This window comes from Lacerta agilis, chromosome 11, assembly GCF_009819535.1.
Source record: "Lacerta agilis isolate rLacAgi1 chromosome 11, rLacAgi1.pri, whole genome shotgun sequence".
NCBI lineage: Eukaryota > Metazoa > Chordata > Lepidosauria > Squamata > Lacertidae > Lacerta > Lacerta agilis.
The window spans coordinates 18248952-18266110 of record NC_046322.1 but is presented as its reverse complement, the minus strand read 5'-3'; the positions used below and the strand labels follow the sequence as shown (position 1 = coordinate 18266110).

The 17159-nt window shown below is 44.0% G+C and overlaps 1 protein-coding gene across 1 annotated transcript in view; it reads left to right on the top strand.

The window, feature by feature from the left end:
* Window positions 1-15029, top strand: part of LOC117055105 (complement component C6-like) — an 18195-nt gene extending 3166 nt beyond the window's left edge. The window contains exons 3-17 of the mRNA XM_033164473.1: window positions 109-265; window positions 815-959; window positions 1998-2139; window positions 3228-3366; window positions 4020-4220; window positions 5029-5269; window positions 5995-6120; window positions 6881-7047; window positions 7456-7681; window positions 9721-9892; window positions 10573-10684; window positions 11409-11541; window positions 12109-12300; window positions 12805-12895; window positions 14754-15029. Coding sequence (XP_033020364.1) covers window positions 109-265; window positions 815-959; window positions 1998-2139; window positions 3228-3366; window positions 4020-4220; window positions 5029-5269; window positions 5995-6120; window positions 6881-7047; window positions 7456-7681; window positions 9721-9892; window positions 10573-10684; window positions 11409-11541; window positions 12109-12300; window positions 12805-12895; window positions 14754-15021 — 2512 coding nt within the window. The 3' untranslated portion in view covers window positions 15022-15029. The remainder of the gene's footprint in view (window positions 1-108; window positions 266-814; window positions 960-1997; window positions 2140-3227; window positions 3367-4019; window positions 4221-5028; window positions 5270-5994; window positions 6121-6880; window positions 7048-7455; window positions 7682-9720; window positions 9893-10572; window positions 10685-11408; window positions 11542-12108; window positions 12301-12804; window positions 12896-14753) is intronic.
* The last annotated feature ends 2130 nt before the right edge of the window (window positions 15030-17159 follow it).

Here is a 17159-nt window from a genome sequence, read left to right as displayed (position 1 = left end):
GGAATGAATATAAGAGGGCTGGGACTGTATGTAAACCCTCCCCTACCCCGCTCCACCATTTCCCCAACATAAGAATCAGCACTGATTTGCAGCACCTTCATCTTGCAGGGAAAGCAACTACAATGTCTACTATTATAAGAATTCTTGCGACAGATTGTGCACGTGGAGAGAGACGCGGGCCTGCAACCAGCAAGTCTGCCCCATCAACTGCCAGATCAGTGACTGGGGCTCCTGGTCAGAGTGTGACCCCTGCGTTAAAAAGCAAGTAAGCAATTTGATTGCAGGGACACGTGAGAAAATGGGAACTCTGTAATCTGCCTTTGTGCCTCAGGCGGCAGATACTGAGGTGCGGGGAGTGGCCAGACTCTGTGAGTACCATGTGTCCTGCCCTATACCCCCTATGCTAGCCTGCTGCCTTCAAGTGCAGTGGAAGACACCAGTACTAAAGTAGGGTTCTAATGTCACTCCACTGGCATCTGTTTCTGCCTCGGGAAAGATCTTGCCCTTCGGCTCAGGCAGCAAAATGTATTGAGCCGGCATTGGCTACACAGTTGTAACTTTCCCTTCCTGGCTCAGTCGAGATCCAACCCGCTGAGCCAAGCCTGGAGGATCTTATACCATACCACTCAACAATCCTGCTTTAAGTGGGACACCCTGGAATTACCGAAGCCAATCCCGGTTTCTGATTGGACCCCGAGATGTCCCGTTTTCCCAGGGCTCTGGCGCGATTCAGCCCTGCACATATATGCGGTTGCTCGCGAGTCAAATGGACATAGGTAGGAAGATTCCACCCTTGTATTTCCATCTGTTTCAGTTTCGTGTCAGGTCTCTGGTACGGCCGTCTCAGTTTGGAGGTCAACCCTGTACTGAGCAGATGACAGATTTCCGGAGATGCTTCCCCACAAAGTTATGCAGGATAGAGGAAGTCAATTGTGGGAATAAGTTCCAGTGTGAAAATGGTATTTTCTGCATTTATACATCTCTCTGTGGGCTACAATTGATGGTGTCTGTCTATCTATCTATCTATCTATAAATCTATCTATCTATCGTATCTATCTATCTATCTATCATCCATCATCTATCTATCATCTATCTATCTCTATCTATCTCATGGATTCTGACCCTCAAGACCTGAGGTCACCAACTTTTCTGGGTGAGAGGACACATCTGGAAATAATAAATTGCTGTGGCTGCCACAAAATAACCAATTCACAGAAGAAAAACTGATGATGCTCAGAACCACCACCACTACCCCCAAAAGTATTATTTGTTTTATTTATTACAAAAAAATTATATACTGCTGGATTGTAGAAAATACCTCAAAGCGATTTACAAAAAAGATAGAACAATTATCGCTAAAAGATTTGCAACCACAATTTAAAACATACAGAAAGCTAAAACTACAACAGAAAAGATAAAAACAAGTTTAAACTTGTACAAACTTTCTAAACATATTTAGTGCCCTCAAAACAAATCAAACAAACAAAAAGAGGAAGTCCCCCCTCCCAACAAGCAAGCCTCTTCCAATTTTTTTTAAAAACACACACACCTTTTTATTATATATATATATATATATATATATATATATATATATATATATATATATCTACATGGTTGGAACAGGGATGCTATGATGCTGTTTTACTTCAGGGCCTGTCAATTTCGAGTGCCTTTTGAGGGTTCTTAAACCGGCACGTTTCTTCTTATTGTTAGTATTTCATTATTTATTAAATCTGTATACCGCCCTTCATTCGTGGACCTCAGGGTGGTTCACAACATAAAAGTACAATATTTAAAAGCACAAAATACATAATGAAAATAAGAAAGAAAAAAAACAACCTCTCTCCCACATATGGTTATGCTCTGTTGAAGTAGTCATTAAATACACCGCTGGGCTGTTCAATTAGTCCTAGCGAGCACAACTTGAGTCGTGCTGCCATGAGGGGGGCTTACTCGTACCTGAAAGTCGTCATGCTGCTGTTCTTTCTCCAAAACAGGTCGCTGTGTTGCCAGACAACTGAGATGCAATGGAGACAATGACTGTGGAGACAATTCAGATGAAAGGCACTGTGGGAGGATAAAGAACACCTGCCGCCCGACAGCCAAGACCATACCCAGTGTGCAGCTCATGGGCCTGGGGTATATTGCTTTCACTTGGGCTTCATAGGGGCAATTTAGGTGAATGTGATGCCACGGGGGGGGGAGGGGTGCTTGTACTAAATCATACCACACAACCAGTGGAAGACTCGAACACTTTGAAGAAAAATCTGGGATGCCTTCTTCCCAGATGCCATCTTCCCGTTGTTTATTGTGAGAGCAGTAATGTACAGAAGTGAGAGCTGGACCATAAAGAAGGCTGATCGCCGAAGAATTGATGCTTTTGAATTATGGTGCTGGAGGAGACTCTTGAGAGTCCCATGGACTGCAAGAAGATCAAACCTATCCATCCTTAAAGAAATCAGCCCAGAGTGCTCACTAGAAGGACAGATCCTGAAGTTGAGGCTCCAGTACTTTGGCCACCTCATGAGAAGAGAAGACTCCCTGGAAAAGACCCTGATGCTGGGAAAGATGGAGGGCACAAGGAGAAGGGGACGACAGAGGATGAGATGGTTGGACAGTGTTTTCGAAGCTACTAACATGAGTTTGGCCAAACTGCGAGAGGCAGTGAAGGATAGGCGTGCCTGGCGTGCTCTGGTCCATGGGGTCACGAAGAGTCGGACACAACTGAACGACTGAACAACAACAACAACAATTATGGATGCCGCAATCTTGCACGATTTTGCACTGCCTCCCCCCCCCCAAGTACTTTCTCAGGCACAGTGCCCCAAAATGTCTGTTTTGGCTTGCCGCACAAGATTGCGGCCCTGAAAAGACAGTGCAAAATTGCGCAAGATCCCAGCAACCAAAATGGCTGTTGTTCTCTTGCGATAAAAAACGGGATGTCTCTGTTTTTCTGGGACACTTGTGGGATATGCTGTATATTTACATGAAAAGTTATGAAATAGGGTAACCAAACTTTATTCAAGGGCCCCACCAGAGCATCCATGAAGGTGAGACCACCCTGGAATGCTGAGGTGTTTGTTTGGTGGGACTTTTTTTTTTTGGTGACGTGTAACAAATTTGGTGATTTGGTGCAAATTAGGTGCAAGACAGCAACAAAGGCTTTCTTTCATTTCAAGGTAATCTAATCTTTATTACAAGTTTGCTTAATCCACCTTTCGTTCTAGATACCATATTCTGGCAGGAGAGAGCCGAGGAGAAGTCCTGGATTTTTCTTTCAATGGCGGGAGCTGCGTCCTTCTGAAGAGCGAAGACAAAAGGAGCACATTCCGTGTGCCTGCAAACCTTGAGTCTGTCCACTTTCAGGTGGCTGGCAAGGCCTTCTGTAGGACTAGCAACTAAGGTGGCCAGCGAGCCTTCAATCTCTTTGCCTCTGTGCTACACCAGCACTTGTACAGCGGTACCTCTGGTTACGTACTTAATTCGTTCCGGAGGTCCGTTCTTAACCTGAAACTGTTCTTAACCTGAGGTACCACTTTAGCTAATGGGACCTCCCGCTGCCGCTGCACTGCCAGAGCACAATTTCTGTTCTCATCCTGAAGCAAAGTTCTTAACCTGAAGCGTTATTTCTGGGTTAGCGGAGTATGTAAGCTGAAGCATATGTAACCTGAGGTACCACTGTATATAAAATTGTCTAAAATTCTGTAGACTTCTTGTTGTTGGCATCTGTCTGTCTTGTGAGACAATGGAGTACGCCTTCGGGGGTGAAGTCAAATGCTGTATGAACGGTATAAAATTCTGAACAGCATATATATATATATATATATATGAGAAATCCATGTTCATTTTCTTTTCTTTTGTAAACAATGGCTTTTTTAAAAAAGTAACTTATCACATTGTTTATATTTAAAGCGATTTGGCAAGGCAACACATTTATTTCACTGGGCCGTACGCCAGAGGCTTTTATTTCCATCGTTCTTTTCCAACTCAAACATGAATCTGTGGATCTCTCTTGACAGGTGAAGCATCAAGAAGATGACCTGAAAACAAATTACTATACAGAATTAACACCCTTGGTATGGTCTGCTAGTAATATGAAGTATTTCAAGGGAAACGGGGAAGATGATTGGGGAATCCCATATTTATGGGGGTCAACGTCAAACACAGAAACCACAGCATCGAGTTCCTTCCGCGAAGCCATCAAATCATCCCACAAAATGGTGAGAATGTGTAGCCCTTTGTGTAGGCTGCTTCCTGTTTATTTATTGTCTGTCTGTTTGCTTTTTTTAATAAAAGGTATGTAGTGCTTGATTGTTTTTTTTAAAACCCTCAACGTGGTTTATGAAAAGAGTAAAACAATAAAATTATTGGTAAAGACAGTTAAAAACAGGTATTTAAAATGGTCAAATAATAATTGAAATCAGTGATAAGATAAACACAGATTTAAACACATGCAAATATTCTGCATATCTGCGTAGGTTTGCCTAAACAAAAATGTTTTTAGGTGGCACCTAAAACTATAAAGTTGTCTGCTTGATGTCAAAAGGCTGGGAGGGGCTGCCACATGTAAAAACTGATTTCCTTTTTTATATAAAATATTTTTTCCCATTTTATAAAAAAGACATGAACAACAAAAAGAAAAAAAACCTGATTTCTTGCAAGTGTGGAATGACTATTATGTGGCACCTATAATAGTTCTAGTTCTGCAGATCAAAGCAGTCCAATGGTCATATATGGGGTAAGATGATCTCACAGATAAATGGGAGCTCTGCGCTAGACAGCCTTTGCCAACCTGGTGCCCTCCAGAGGTTTTGGACTACAATTGTCATCATCCCCAGACAGCATGGCTGTTGGGAGTTGGGGTCCAGCAAACATCTAGAGGGCCACGCATTTCCCACCCTTGACCAAGTTGTTCATTGCATAGTTCAGAGAGGATGAATAGGGTTGTTGTTTTTAAGGCCAGGGCAGAGGGGTGGAGGAGAGACAACATAATAATTGGCATCATGATAAATCTTTTTCATTTCCAAGAATTCCAACTTCATTAGGGTCCATAAGGTGATTGCCGTGTCGAATTTCACGGTGAAACAGTCGGGCTTGCGCCTCTCTGGAGTGTTCTTACAGGCCCTCAATAGCCTGCCTCTGGAATACAACTATGCCCTTTACAGCCGCATATTTGATGACTTTGGGACTCATTACTACACATCTGGCTCAATGGGAGGCAAATATGACCTTCTGTACCAGTACAGTGAAGAGCAGACAAAAAATTCAGGTATGCCTGTCTACATCTCAAGACAATAATTGGTACTTTTTCAAGGAACAGGGAATGGAATGGGGAAACAGGAGTCTGAGAACATTTCTCTAACCTGGGTTTGTGGGATTTGCTTGGAATCAAGACATCAGAGAATCAGACTTTAAGACTGCTTTAAGCTGGAAGTGAGATAGCAACTCTACTTCCAGACCAGTGAAATCCAAATAACATTTTGTAGGAAGTGGTGAGTCCTGTTTGCCCCAGCCTCCAACATGGGGCAAAGTGGGATGGGTTGATTTTCATTGTGTATTGGAAAAGAATAAAATACTGCTTTTCCTCTAACCACACTCCCATGTGGGAGGGGGAGAAAAAAATGGATATAAATGAAATGCTTTTTTTTTTTTTTGAAAGAAATGGGTTAAAGTGATAGAGCTGTTTCTCCTGAACCCTCTTTGCTTTAGCAGGAAAGCTAAATTAGACCAATGGGAAAGCTAAATTTCCTGCACAGCCATGAGATACGGGATCTTCCTCTTGAAAAAGGGAAAGAAAGAAAAATGTGACATTCTCATAATAATTCTACGTGGAAGAATAGTTCAAACGTGCCTTGTGGTTTAAGTGTGAGCCACTGGCCCTAGTCTGACTACCACCACTTTCAAGGATCAGATGCCATTGTGCTTGATATTGTGGATGCTCAGTTCTCCTTTGTGAAATGTCATTTGCTGTTTTTGCTGTTGAATGGTGTCTAGGCTTAACCCAGCAACAAATGGAACACTGTGTGCGAACAGAAACGACAAGCACCTATTTTTTCTTCTTTACGAAAACAGAACGTCGTGAGGACTGCGTCAGAAGTAAAATGACCGAGAGCTATGAAGGTAGCTATCCTACCCTAGGGCTCCCCATGCTCTGCATTCAAGATTCCCAAGAGACTAGTCCAAGGGTAGTCAACGTGGTGCCCTCCAGGAGCTGTTGAACTTCAACCTTGGGTAGTACGACCAAATGGTCACAGTTGTTGGGAGGTGTAGTCTGAAAGACACCACACCGGTTACCGCTGGCCATGTCTGACCAGTTTCTAAACTTTTGCAGGCTGCCACCCACACTTGGTTCTATAATATCGCCTCCAATGCCCCTTTACCCTATGAAAAGCATTATTCAGAATGGTGGTTTGCACGACCCACTAAGGAAGAAAGTAATACAATAAAATTCAAAACACTGGCAATTAATTGCACATTTGAACATTAAAGTTTTTGAATGAAAACGTAATCCAAGTTTGAGTTCTGCATCTAGTGGGAGCCAGGACAGTTACTAACCATTGGACCAAGTTGCTCAGACGAGAGAGCAAGAGAGAGAGGGTGGAATAGGTATTGGTCCCCCTCCAATGGTTTGCGAGGTCAGCTGATCACTTTCTGGCTGTGGGGTCAGTTGACATCACTCAAGTCAGTCATCAAATTGACTGGTTAAAGGCCCAGACCAAGAGGGGCACAGGAAGTAAGTCAACCCCAGTTTGCACCCCCAGTTGGCTGCTGGAACTTCCAATTCATGACCCTCCCTCATCACCCCCCCTCTCTGTGTGTGTGTGTGTGTGTGTGTGTGTGTGTGTGTGTGCTGCATTTGCTGATTTCATATCCATCTTAGGTTCCATGCTGAAGTCATCTGAACGGTCTATTTCCTTGGTGAAGGGTGGAAGGGCGCAGTATGCTGCAGCACTAGGCTGGGAGAAAAAAGGGTCTTTCCCGGGACAAACTATCTTTACCGACTGGATGGAATCAACCAAGGAAAACCCAGTGGTGGTTGACTTTGAGGTAAGAGATAGAAAGCAAAATAAAGAGTAGATACAAGGAAAAGAGGTCTTACTGTGATGGTAAGATGGTCACCTCTCCTAGACGAAAAAGAAGAAGTGAGGATTATTATTTTTTCCATTTGCATATGTGCTGATTTATGTAAAATTGTTCCTTTCCGGAACAAGTCCTGATTCCTCCCATTTCATTTAATCTATGGTGGGGCACCCGGCTGGTCTTCCTCTGAACAGGCAATAGGACTAGAAGCTCTTCCAGTGCCATGATTCTGTAATTCAACTGCCCTTGTACAGAAAAAGCAGAAAACAGAAGAGAAACATTTGTTTTTTCTTGGTTGTATAGTGAAGGGCCAAACAAGACCTAGGGGATTTCACCATAGCAACATTTGAGCAACTCTGTATAATTCCTTCTTAGGTGGCCCCCATTTTGGATTTGGTGAAGAACTTCCCATGTGCTGTGACCAAACGCAGGAATCTCAGGAAGGCTTTTTCAGAATATATGGAGAAATACGATCCATGCCGATGTGCCCCATGCCCCAACAATGGTCACCCTGTTTTATCTGGGACCGAATGCCTGTGTATCTGCAAAGCTGGAACTTATGGTGATAACTGTGAGATACGAGCCCCAGACTTCCAGTCAGGTATTCAGCATGCATATGGCGTCTTGTACCGTTTGAGCCTTGGCCACCCATCTGCTACATTTTGTACTGAGTGAAGTAATCAAGGGGGCTTCAAAGGCAGCTCCAGGTACAACACACTGCAGTAATCTAACCTGGAATGTTGGTGCTAGTGCTAAATGGTTGAGACACAAGCTGGTCATCGTAAGAGTGAACCAATCAGAATGGTTGGCCAGCAACATTTTTTGCTGCCCCATGTAGCTGCAGGACACAGCCTCTGGGGTGTTTCCTAGAGTCCTGTGTAAAGTGCAATCTTGGGGGGGGGAAGCTGTACACAATTCAAGAGGTTGCCATCTAAAACCCAGAACGGTGTTGCAAGGGATCCTGGAACACCCTCCCCCAAAAGCATGACTTTGTAGATAGCCATAAAAAATATTGCTGCCCAAGGAGCTTCTTGAGTGGAATCTAGACACATATAAAAAACTAAAAAAAATGCTTTTAAAAAATGTTTTGATAAATATATTGAATTTGCCATAGCTCACCATCACCATCTAGTGTCACATTTGTCCAACATACTTTATAACACTATTAAAATGTTTTATTTACAGCTGTATAGCTGAGTCCTTGGTGTGCCTGCATAGTCAGTCATGTCTGACCTCCTAATGGGGGCATGGAGTAGAAAAGAGCGACAATGGAAAGGCTGAGAATTATTATTTTGTTAGGTTTTCTGCTCCTGATTACACTTGGCTCAAGGCAAACATGTCGTCTGTCACTCTATAGATCTCAGCTTTGAAGTGCTCACTTTGTTTTTAGAGTTGTTTTTATCAATCATTGTTCTAACGGGACCGTGATCTTTTAAAAAATCTGTTTTCGTGCACCATGTCGCCTTGAGAACACTTGTTGTCAGATGACTAATATAAGGATTGGTTGAATGAATGAATCATGGAATTGGCTGCGGAACTGTTTTTGATGGTTTTAGAAAGAGGTGAGACAACATTGTTACAAAAGGTGTGCTGAGAGAGAGAGAGAGAGAGAATGCCAAAACTCAGTTGCTGCATTCAGACATAGGAAGCTGCCTTATACTAAGCCAGACCTAACTCAGCAATGTCTACAATGTCTGGCAACAGTTCTCCAGAGTTTCAGAAAAGAGGTCTCTCCTGCTTGGAGATGCCTGGGACTGAAGTGGGGATCATTTGTGTGCAAAGCAGCATTTACTCCACCGATCCGCAACCTTTTCTCCAAGGAACTCAAGGTGATGGCACATGCTTCATCCCTCTCATCATTTAATCTCCACAACAACCCTGTGTGGTAGGTTGGGTTGAGGGGCAGTGACCTTGGGGGATTTGAACCCGCTCTCAGGTCCTCCTAACCACACTGCCACACTGGCTTTCCAGAACAATAAGCCAGACTTTCTGCTTATCATGGCTTACTGGGAATGAGCGCTGTGCTTCTGCAAGTTGTCCAGTTTCTAAGGCTTTCCTCCTCCCTTGGCATGAGCAGGACAAACCATCTAAGAAGCCTTGGTGTCCCATTGCATCTGAAACAGAGATCAGGATTTGTTCCTCCCTAAGAAGTCACAACCAGCAAGTCATCTCTTGAAGTTGACTAATGTTAGTGGCTAATGTTAGACTCCCTGGAAAAGACCCTGATGTTGGGAAAGATGGAGGACACAAGGAGAAGGGGACGACAGAGGATGAGATGGTTGGACAGTGTTCTCGAAGCTACTAACATGAGTTTGGCCAAACTGCGAGAGGCAGTGGAGGATAGGCGTGCCTGGCGTGCTCTAGTCCATGGGGTCACGAAGAGTCGGACACGACTGAACAACAACAACAATGTTAGTGGCCTGTTCGGATTTGCTTATTCTGCTCACACCAGGGGAGAAGTGAAGCTGGAGTGATTGGGCAATGCGAGAGTACACTTCTGCCTGTTCACACTAAATCATAAAGCAGGAAATTAGGCTTATTAAATATGAATGCAGCCACTGAGTCTGGTAACAGGCTTTCTGTTGATACCAGTGGTCTTTAGATGAGCTCACATCTGCACCTTGTTGCATTGAATGCTAGTTGCAGTAGATGGCTTCTGGAGCTGCTGGTCTGCATGGAGTTCATGTGATGCATCTTTCAAGAGGAGGAGGACTCGGTTGTGCAACAACCCCCCGCCCACAAGTGGAGGAAAACCTTGTGAAGGGGATGGAGAAGGAGAGGAAGACTGTTATATTTCACTGTTTGAAGACAAGTAAGAATCACATCATTCAGGCAGTGCCACCAATGGACAGAGTCCTTTGCTCAAACTCAAGCTACACATCATACTGTACCCTTAAGTTTGCCCCATCCTCTGATTCTGCAGTGCTGAGTGATAAGGACAAGTGGGTGCACCAGAGGAAGTGAATGTGCACTGGATAAAAACAAAGAAGTCCCCTTTTGAGGTCACCATGTGGGTGCAACCCAAATAGTGCTGGCACAAGCATTTTGGAGCCTTCCCCGAATCTGGAGGAGGTGGGTGGTACATAGGAATGCAGGAAGTTGTCTTATACCAAGTCAAACCAGTGGTCTATCTAGCCCTCCAGATTTTGGGGCTGCAATGCTTATCAGCTCCAATATGGTAATGGATGATGGAAGTTGTAGTCCAAAATATCTGGCTGGGGAAGGTACAGACTAGAGGTGGCTCTCCAAGGTTTCAGACAAGGGTCTTTCCCAGCTGTACCTAGAGATGCTGGAGCTGCACCTAGGATCTTCTCCATGGACACCCCCATGGAGATTAACACCACCTGGTGTGTACACAAACAGAAACGAATCTGACACTAATGAAGCCATGCTGATGTGCAGGGGGGTGACAGCTTTACTGCACTTTAAGGCAGTCATGTCTTCTCTATTACTCTTGTTTGTTTAATAAGCTCCTAACTCATGCATTTTCAGAGGGGCTCCTTGCATAAATGACGATGAAGCTGTAAGAGAAGTAGATATGTATCAACCTGAACAAGACTTGGGATGCCTGACTCCAGTACCTCCAGAAAATGGATTCATCAGGGTGAGGAACATTTCACAAACTGCAACAGAAAGGGTTTTTTTTTTGGGGGGGGGTGTCCCAAACCATCTGGCAGGAGGCTTTGGCTCAGGGCACTAATCCTAGAACGGGTTCATGAGAATCGCCTTTTTGAAATGGTTTTGTGAGCATGTACAGATTAAAATGTGCCAGGACTAGTTAGACGTTCACCAAAACCAAAGATGGAAAGACCATTCAGTAGCAACATGACACAATTTTAAAACACCTGGATTAAGAATTTAAGAACATGCTGTATCAGGCCAATGACCCACCTAGTCCAGCATCTTGTTCCCACCGTGTCCCCCCAGTGGGAAACCCACTAACAGGACCCAAGCACAAAAGCACACTTTCCCTACCCAACCTGTGGTTCCCAGCAAGAAGCCTTGCTATCTCCAATCATGGAAGCAGAGCATAGCAATCATTGATAGCCTTAACCTCCATGAATTTGGCCAAATACACTTTTAAAACCATTCAGGTTTGTGGCCATCACTGCCTCCTGTGGTAGTGTGTTGTCCTTCCCCAGGAGGTGTGTGTGACAACCCAGCTTTGCTCCTAATCTTCTCATTGCTGCTTAGGAAGGAGGTGCATGTTATACTTAATTGTTCTTACCTCTCCCCCCCCCCCCAACACTAGACCTCAGGGTCATCTAGTTTTTGACATTTTGCCAGTGAATCACCCACTTAATGACTTGTTCTTACCCTGATTGCAGAATGAGAAAACACACTATTCCATTGGAGAAGAAGCAGAAGTCATCTGCCTGAGTGGCTATAACCTTGTTGGGTACCAGTTCCTTAGGTGCCTGCCAGACAAAACATGGAATCAACACACGGTCGAGTGCCAATGTAAGAAGCAGCAGAATAGATTTGGTGGGAAGTGGGGGATGGGGAACCCATGGCTTTCCAGATATTCTTTGGAACTCCAACTCCCATCAGCCTCAGCCAGCATAGCCAATGGGCAGGTGTGATGGGAACTGCAGGACAACAGTATCTAGAGGACCACAGATTCCCTGTCTCTGATGTAAAGAAGTGAAGCTCTTTATCATCTATGGGCAGAATCCAACACTGTGTAAGTAGACTCAGGCAATGAGTTTTCACATTCCTCCTCTCCACTACCTGCAGCCTCTCATGCACATCCAGAATCTGATCCAGAGGCTGTCCCTGCCCCCCATTGCAGAGCAGATTTGGGGGCACAAGGAAAGGAATGTGAAGTCCCTTTGTGTAGGCAGAAGTCTATTCCACACACACACACACACACACACACACACACACACTTAACAGCATTGGGTGCAACGTTTATCCCAGTTCTCCCATTACATTTTCAGGAAGTGGGATGTTTCCTACCTCCTACCACCCTTCATCCAAAGATCAACTTATTCATTCAGACATCCAAATTTATCTCTTAAACTCCAGTGTCGACTTGTTCCAGACCGTCCGTCTCTGATGATATCAGAATCACCCCATTTAAATTTCAGTACCAGATTGGTGACATCATCCACCTGAGTTGCCCAGGTGGTCGTGTTGTTACTGGCCAAAAGAAGTACACCTGTGGGGCTGATCTGTCATGGACACCTCCTGTTTTGACATCACTTACTTGCAAGGAAGGTAAGTCCCTACCAATGCCAGTTTCTGCATTCATGACGTTAGGCTTCTTATGTATTCACCATTTACTGTATTTTCCTCACCCTGTGCTGAGGGCTTAGCAGTGGACAACCACTGGCTCTGAATCAAGCACGCACAAATTGTGAGACTATAATTCAAACACAGTCTACCAGCCAAGATATGGTGTCCCACTCAGAGTTCATTCAATCTGGCTTGCTAGCCAGCTGGGACTCAATGGGCTTTTCAAACCTTCAATAGGCAATGATACAGGGTTGGTGGGCTGTGGGTTGTCTAGGCCTGTTCTAAATGGAGATGAAAAACATCATATAAAAACAGCTGTGGTGGGAGGGGGTTATGAATGGTGATCTTTGTTGACATCCCTAACTTCTGTTCTTCTTCCAGACTAGCTAGGATAATGAAACTTTGCTCACCTACTCGGCAGTCCACCGTGAAGCCTGTAGCTGTGAACCGCCAATATGTGATGCTTGCTTAATTCTTTTTCTTCAGATGGGCAGATGAATTCAAGAGGGAATTGTCCACTTGGACAAAAAGAGGTGGAGTCTCAGTGCGTTTGTATATCTGCTGAGGAGGACTGTGAGTAAGTAAGCCTGATGAAGTTAATTCTGACAGCAAGCCTGGTCTTGTGGCCTGACAATTGCTCAACAATCTTCCTGTAGTTGCAGGACAGCAAAAACAGGATGATTGTTGAGCTCCTGGTGGACCACATAATACACACCTGATGTTGTGCATTCTGCCTCGCAGATTATGATCTGCGTCAAAGTTATTTGGTGATAAGAATAGAGGTGTCCTGCAGCTTGTCTTCCCTCCATCCTTTGTGTACCCATATTTACTTGTTAATACATTCATAACCTACTTTTCGGGTCCAGCAAATTTTGCATAGCCCTAAGCAAACAAACACACACACCATAATCAAAGCTTAATAGTGTTTTTTTTAAAAAAAAATGTTAATCAACTGGACCTACTCAAATTAGACAGCCGCAATCAGGTAAAACCAACAGCGAGAAGAAGAAAAGCAACAAATCAATTTGGCAGAAGATGCTTCACACAGAAAAACAGCCAGGAGGAAAACCATCTTAGGTTCTGAGAGGTCTCAAAGCTCTCTGAAATAACAACCAGATGTCAAAATGCCAAAAACAAATGGGGTAAATGTGTTGATGGTGTTGTTCCAAAGAAGAGGTTGTCAACCTTTTACCTTTTGGGGCCTGTGGGCACATTGCAAACCTGTGAAACTTTCATGGGCTGCAAAAGTGCAACCAAGCACACACACTGCCACCTGTTCTCTTGGCTACGACAGACTTATTCTTTCAGATCTAATTTCAGTATAGAGAGGGGACCCTGCGGGCATTAGGGGAGGCCACTGTGGGCACTTGTGGGCACGTGATCACCACGCTGGCGACCTCTGTTAAAGTGTCAATGCCATTGTTCAAAAGGGTCTGCCCAGGGTAAGCCACCATCACACACACACACACACACACACACACACACACACACACTGCATTTCAAATTCTGTGAACCGCCCTGAGATCTATGGATGAAGGGCAATATACAAATATAATAAATAAAATAAATAAATATTTTAATGATTCCCTTCAAAGTCCCGACTCCTCTTTATGGTGGCCGTTAGCTCATGTTAAAGATAAGATCAGAACAAGTGGAAGGGGGGGAAGGAGCCTGGAGCTCAGTGATCTATGCAGGCATAATTACACATCAACTTTCTGGAGGACTCTGAAATTCCTAATACCTGCAATCTCATGCTTAAATAAGGACTTTATGGAGAACTAGATGGTTGTGAAGGGAGATGCATTTCTATCCAGTGTAATATAATAATAATAATAATAATAATAATAATAATAATAATAATAATTTATTTATACCCTGCCCATCTGGCTGGGCTTCCCCAGCCACTCTGGGTGGCTTCCAACAAAATCTTAAAATACAATAATTATTGTGCAATTGTGAGATGTGTAAGATGAATGCACCTGTCAAGAGTTATGATGACTTAATTTTGTCCTAATGATAGATTAAGGGCATAAATTGGAGCCCAACACAAGCGCAGATACGAAGCAGCAAACTCCTTGGCATCTCTTGAACTCTGGAATAGCTGTGAAAAAGCCTGTGTACTGTTTTCTGTGACATTCAGAAAACACCTAAAGGCAGCCCTGTTTAGGGAAGTTTTTAATTTGTGACTCTGTATGGTATTTTGGTATTTGTTGGAGGCCGCCCAGAGTGGCTGGGGAGACCCGGCCAGATGGGCGGGGTATAAATAATAAATTATTATTATTATTATTCTCTTTTCAGTGTAATTTCTTTTAAGCAGCAAAGGAAGACCAGGTGCTCTGGGGATGCATTAGACTGTTAAAAAGCCACCTCAGAAAAGCAGGCAACAAATGGTGGGATCACATTGTCTCCCAGTCCTCACCCTTATCTCTTGACAGTCTCTACTCTGAAGAGATCTGTGTGCTGGATGGGGCATCTGAACGAGCCCTTACAAAACCAAGCTGCCAGTATCTGGTTGAAAGGTGCAATGGCTCCGATCAGTTCCATTTCCTCCATTCTGGACCCTGCCGCGATGACACCCCTTTGAACTGGGCCACCGAGAGGGCAAGATTTTCAGCAAACAGCACAAAGAAAGAACCTTGTGGATATGATGTGTGTTATGACTGGGAAACGTGTTCAGGTAAGTTTCTTGACCTGGAAGGATGAACTTTTTAAGCATAAGATGAAAGGCATATTGAAAAAGACAGTTAGATGTTTAGGGTAAATATACAGTTTCAGCTAATACCTAAATTGTGAAACACTATACAGTGGTACCTCCGGTTATGAACTTAATTCGTTCCAGAGGTCCGTTCTTAACCTGAAACGGTTCTTAACCTGAGGCGTGCTTTCGCTAATGGGGCCTCCTGTTGCTGCTGCGCCGCTGGCATGCGATTTCTGTTCTTATACTGGGGCAAAGTTCTTAACTTGGAGCAACCACTTCCTGGATAACGGAATTTGTAACCTGAGGCATCTGTAACCCGAAGCGTCTGTAACTCGAGGTACCACTGTAGATGCATGCTTCTATCATCAGAATCAGGGCCGGGTTTAGGTTTGATGAGACCCTAAGCTACTGAAGGTAATGGGGCCCTTTATATGTCCAGTTGTCCTTTGTCAACAACAAATTGTTGCTGTTTTTTGTGTTGAATATATGCTATGTGGTAATTTATGGACCTAATAGGTATCTAAAGCCATTTGCACATAACAAATTGGAGCCTACAGAACACAAAATATTGTTGCTGTATGTAGGTTTTATTTTATTTGTTTTTTATCTTATATTTTGGTAATGTACATCCAGGGTTTTCTTCTTTAAATTTTTTGGGGGGGGGGTGCAAGAGAGTGAAGCCCTGAGTTGTAGCTTGTTTAGCTTATATGTAAATCCAGCACTGGTCAGAATATAAATCCAAGCAATCACAGTGTGTGTGTGTGTGTGTGTGTGTGTGTGTGTGTGTGTAACACATGCACAGATATAAGGTAAAGGGACCCCTAACCATTAGGTCCAGTCGTGTCTGACTCTGGGGTTGCGGCGCTCATCTCGCATTACTGGCCGAGGGAGCCGGCGTACAGCTTCCGGGTCATGTGGCCAGCACGACAAAGCCCCTTCTGGCGAACCAGAGCAGCGCACGGAAACGCTGTTTACGTTCCTGCCGGAGCAGTACCTATTTATCTACTTGCACTTTGACATGCTTTCGAACTGCTAGGTGGGCAGGAGCTGGGACAAAGCAACAGGAGCTCACCCCGTCGCGGGGATTCAAACCACTGACCTTCTGATCGGCAAGCCCTAGGTTCTGTGGTTTAACCCACAGCGCCACCCGCGTCATGCACAGATATAGTAGCAATTAATTTCATTAAATGATTATCACAGTAACACTAATTTTCCTGTTGCTGTTTGGTCAAATTAGCTTGCAACTTAAAGTTTGCCTTTGCATCCAGTTCTTACAAACTGTGGCTTGTCCACAATCCAGGATTGCAAACCATGAGTTTGGAACCCCAGGCAATTTAGAGTTGTAGAATCTGAGGTTGCCTCTGGTTAGACAACCACACATGTGACATCTACTCCTTGCAGACATTTGTGCAGTAAACTCGAGAATCCGGGAAGGAACACGTGATGTCAGGGTGGGACTAATTGCTGCAGGCCCACTCCTTGCCTCTCTGCCATTTGATATGGGATATATTAATCCCTATATGGATCCCCCCTGCAAAGCACATTAATCTAACCTAGAGGTGGCAAGAGATGAACCACATCTAGCCACTGCTTTGCTCCCACTATGTCAAGCTTGGTCCAAAAGTCACTTGCCTTTTGATTTGTCCGTTTGCTAGTGGGCGAACAACCTACAACTATTGAAATAATTTTGCTAATGTCTCTGCACTCCTCTCCATACATCCTGGGAAGACAGTGGCACTGAAATCTAGAGGGCTTATTATTGAGTAGAAAAAAATGTGGAGAGGGTCATGCTGTTTCATTTCCAAGACATTTCAAAATCATATTCTTAAATGGGGAGTGGGAGAGAAACATGTGTGAGATCCCTGTTTATTTATGGATTTCAGGGGGGAAATGGCTGCAAGAAAATGCCTTTTTGGTTAGTAGATCTCTGCAAAAATGAAACCTCATGTCAATGTTTGTTATGCAACTTGTTGTTCACTGTGCAACAGGGTGATAACAATTGTGGGTTTTCTCGTAAACTGCCTTGGCTGGGAACACATGAATAAGTTTTCTGCCAGGAAAAAGATGGTTTGTCTGGTTAAATTCTCCCTTCTCCCCCTCCCCCAGGACGATCATCTTCCTTTTAGCCAGAAGCAGAACCCAC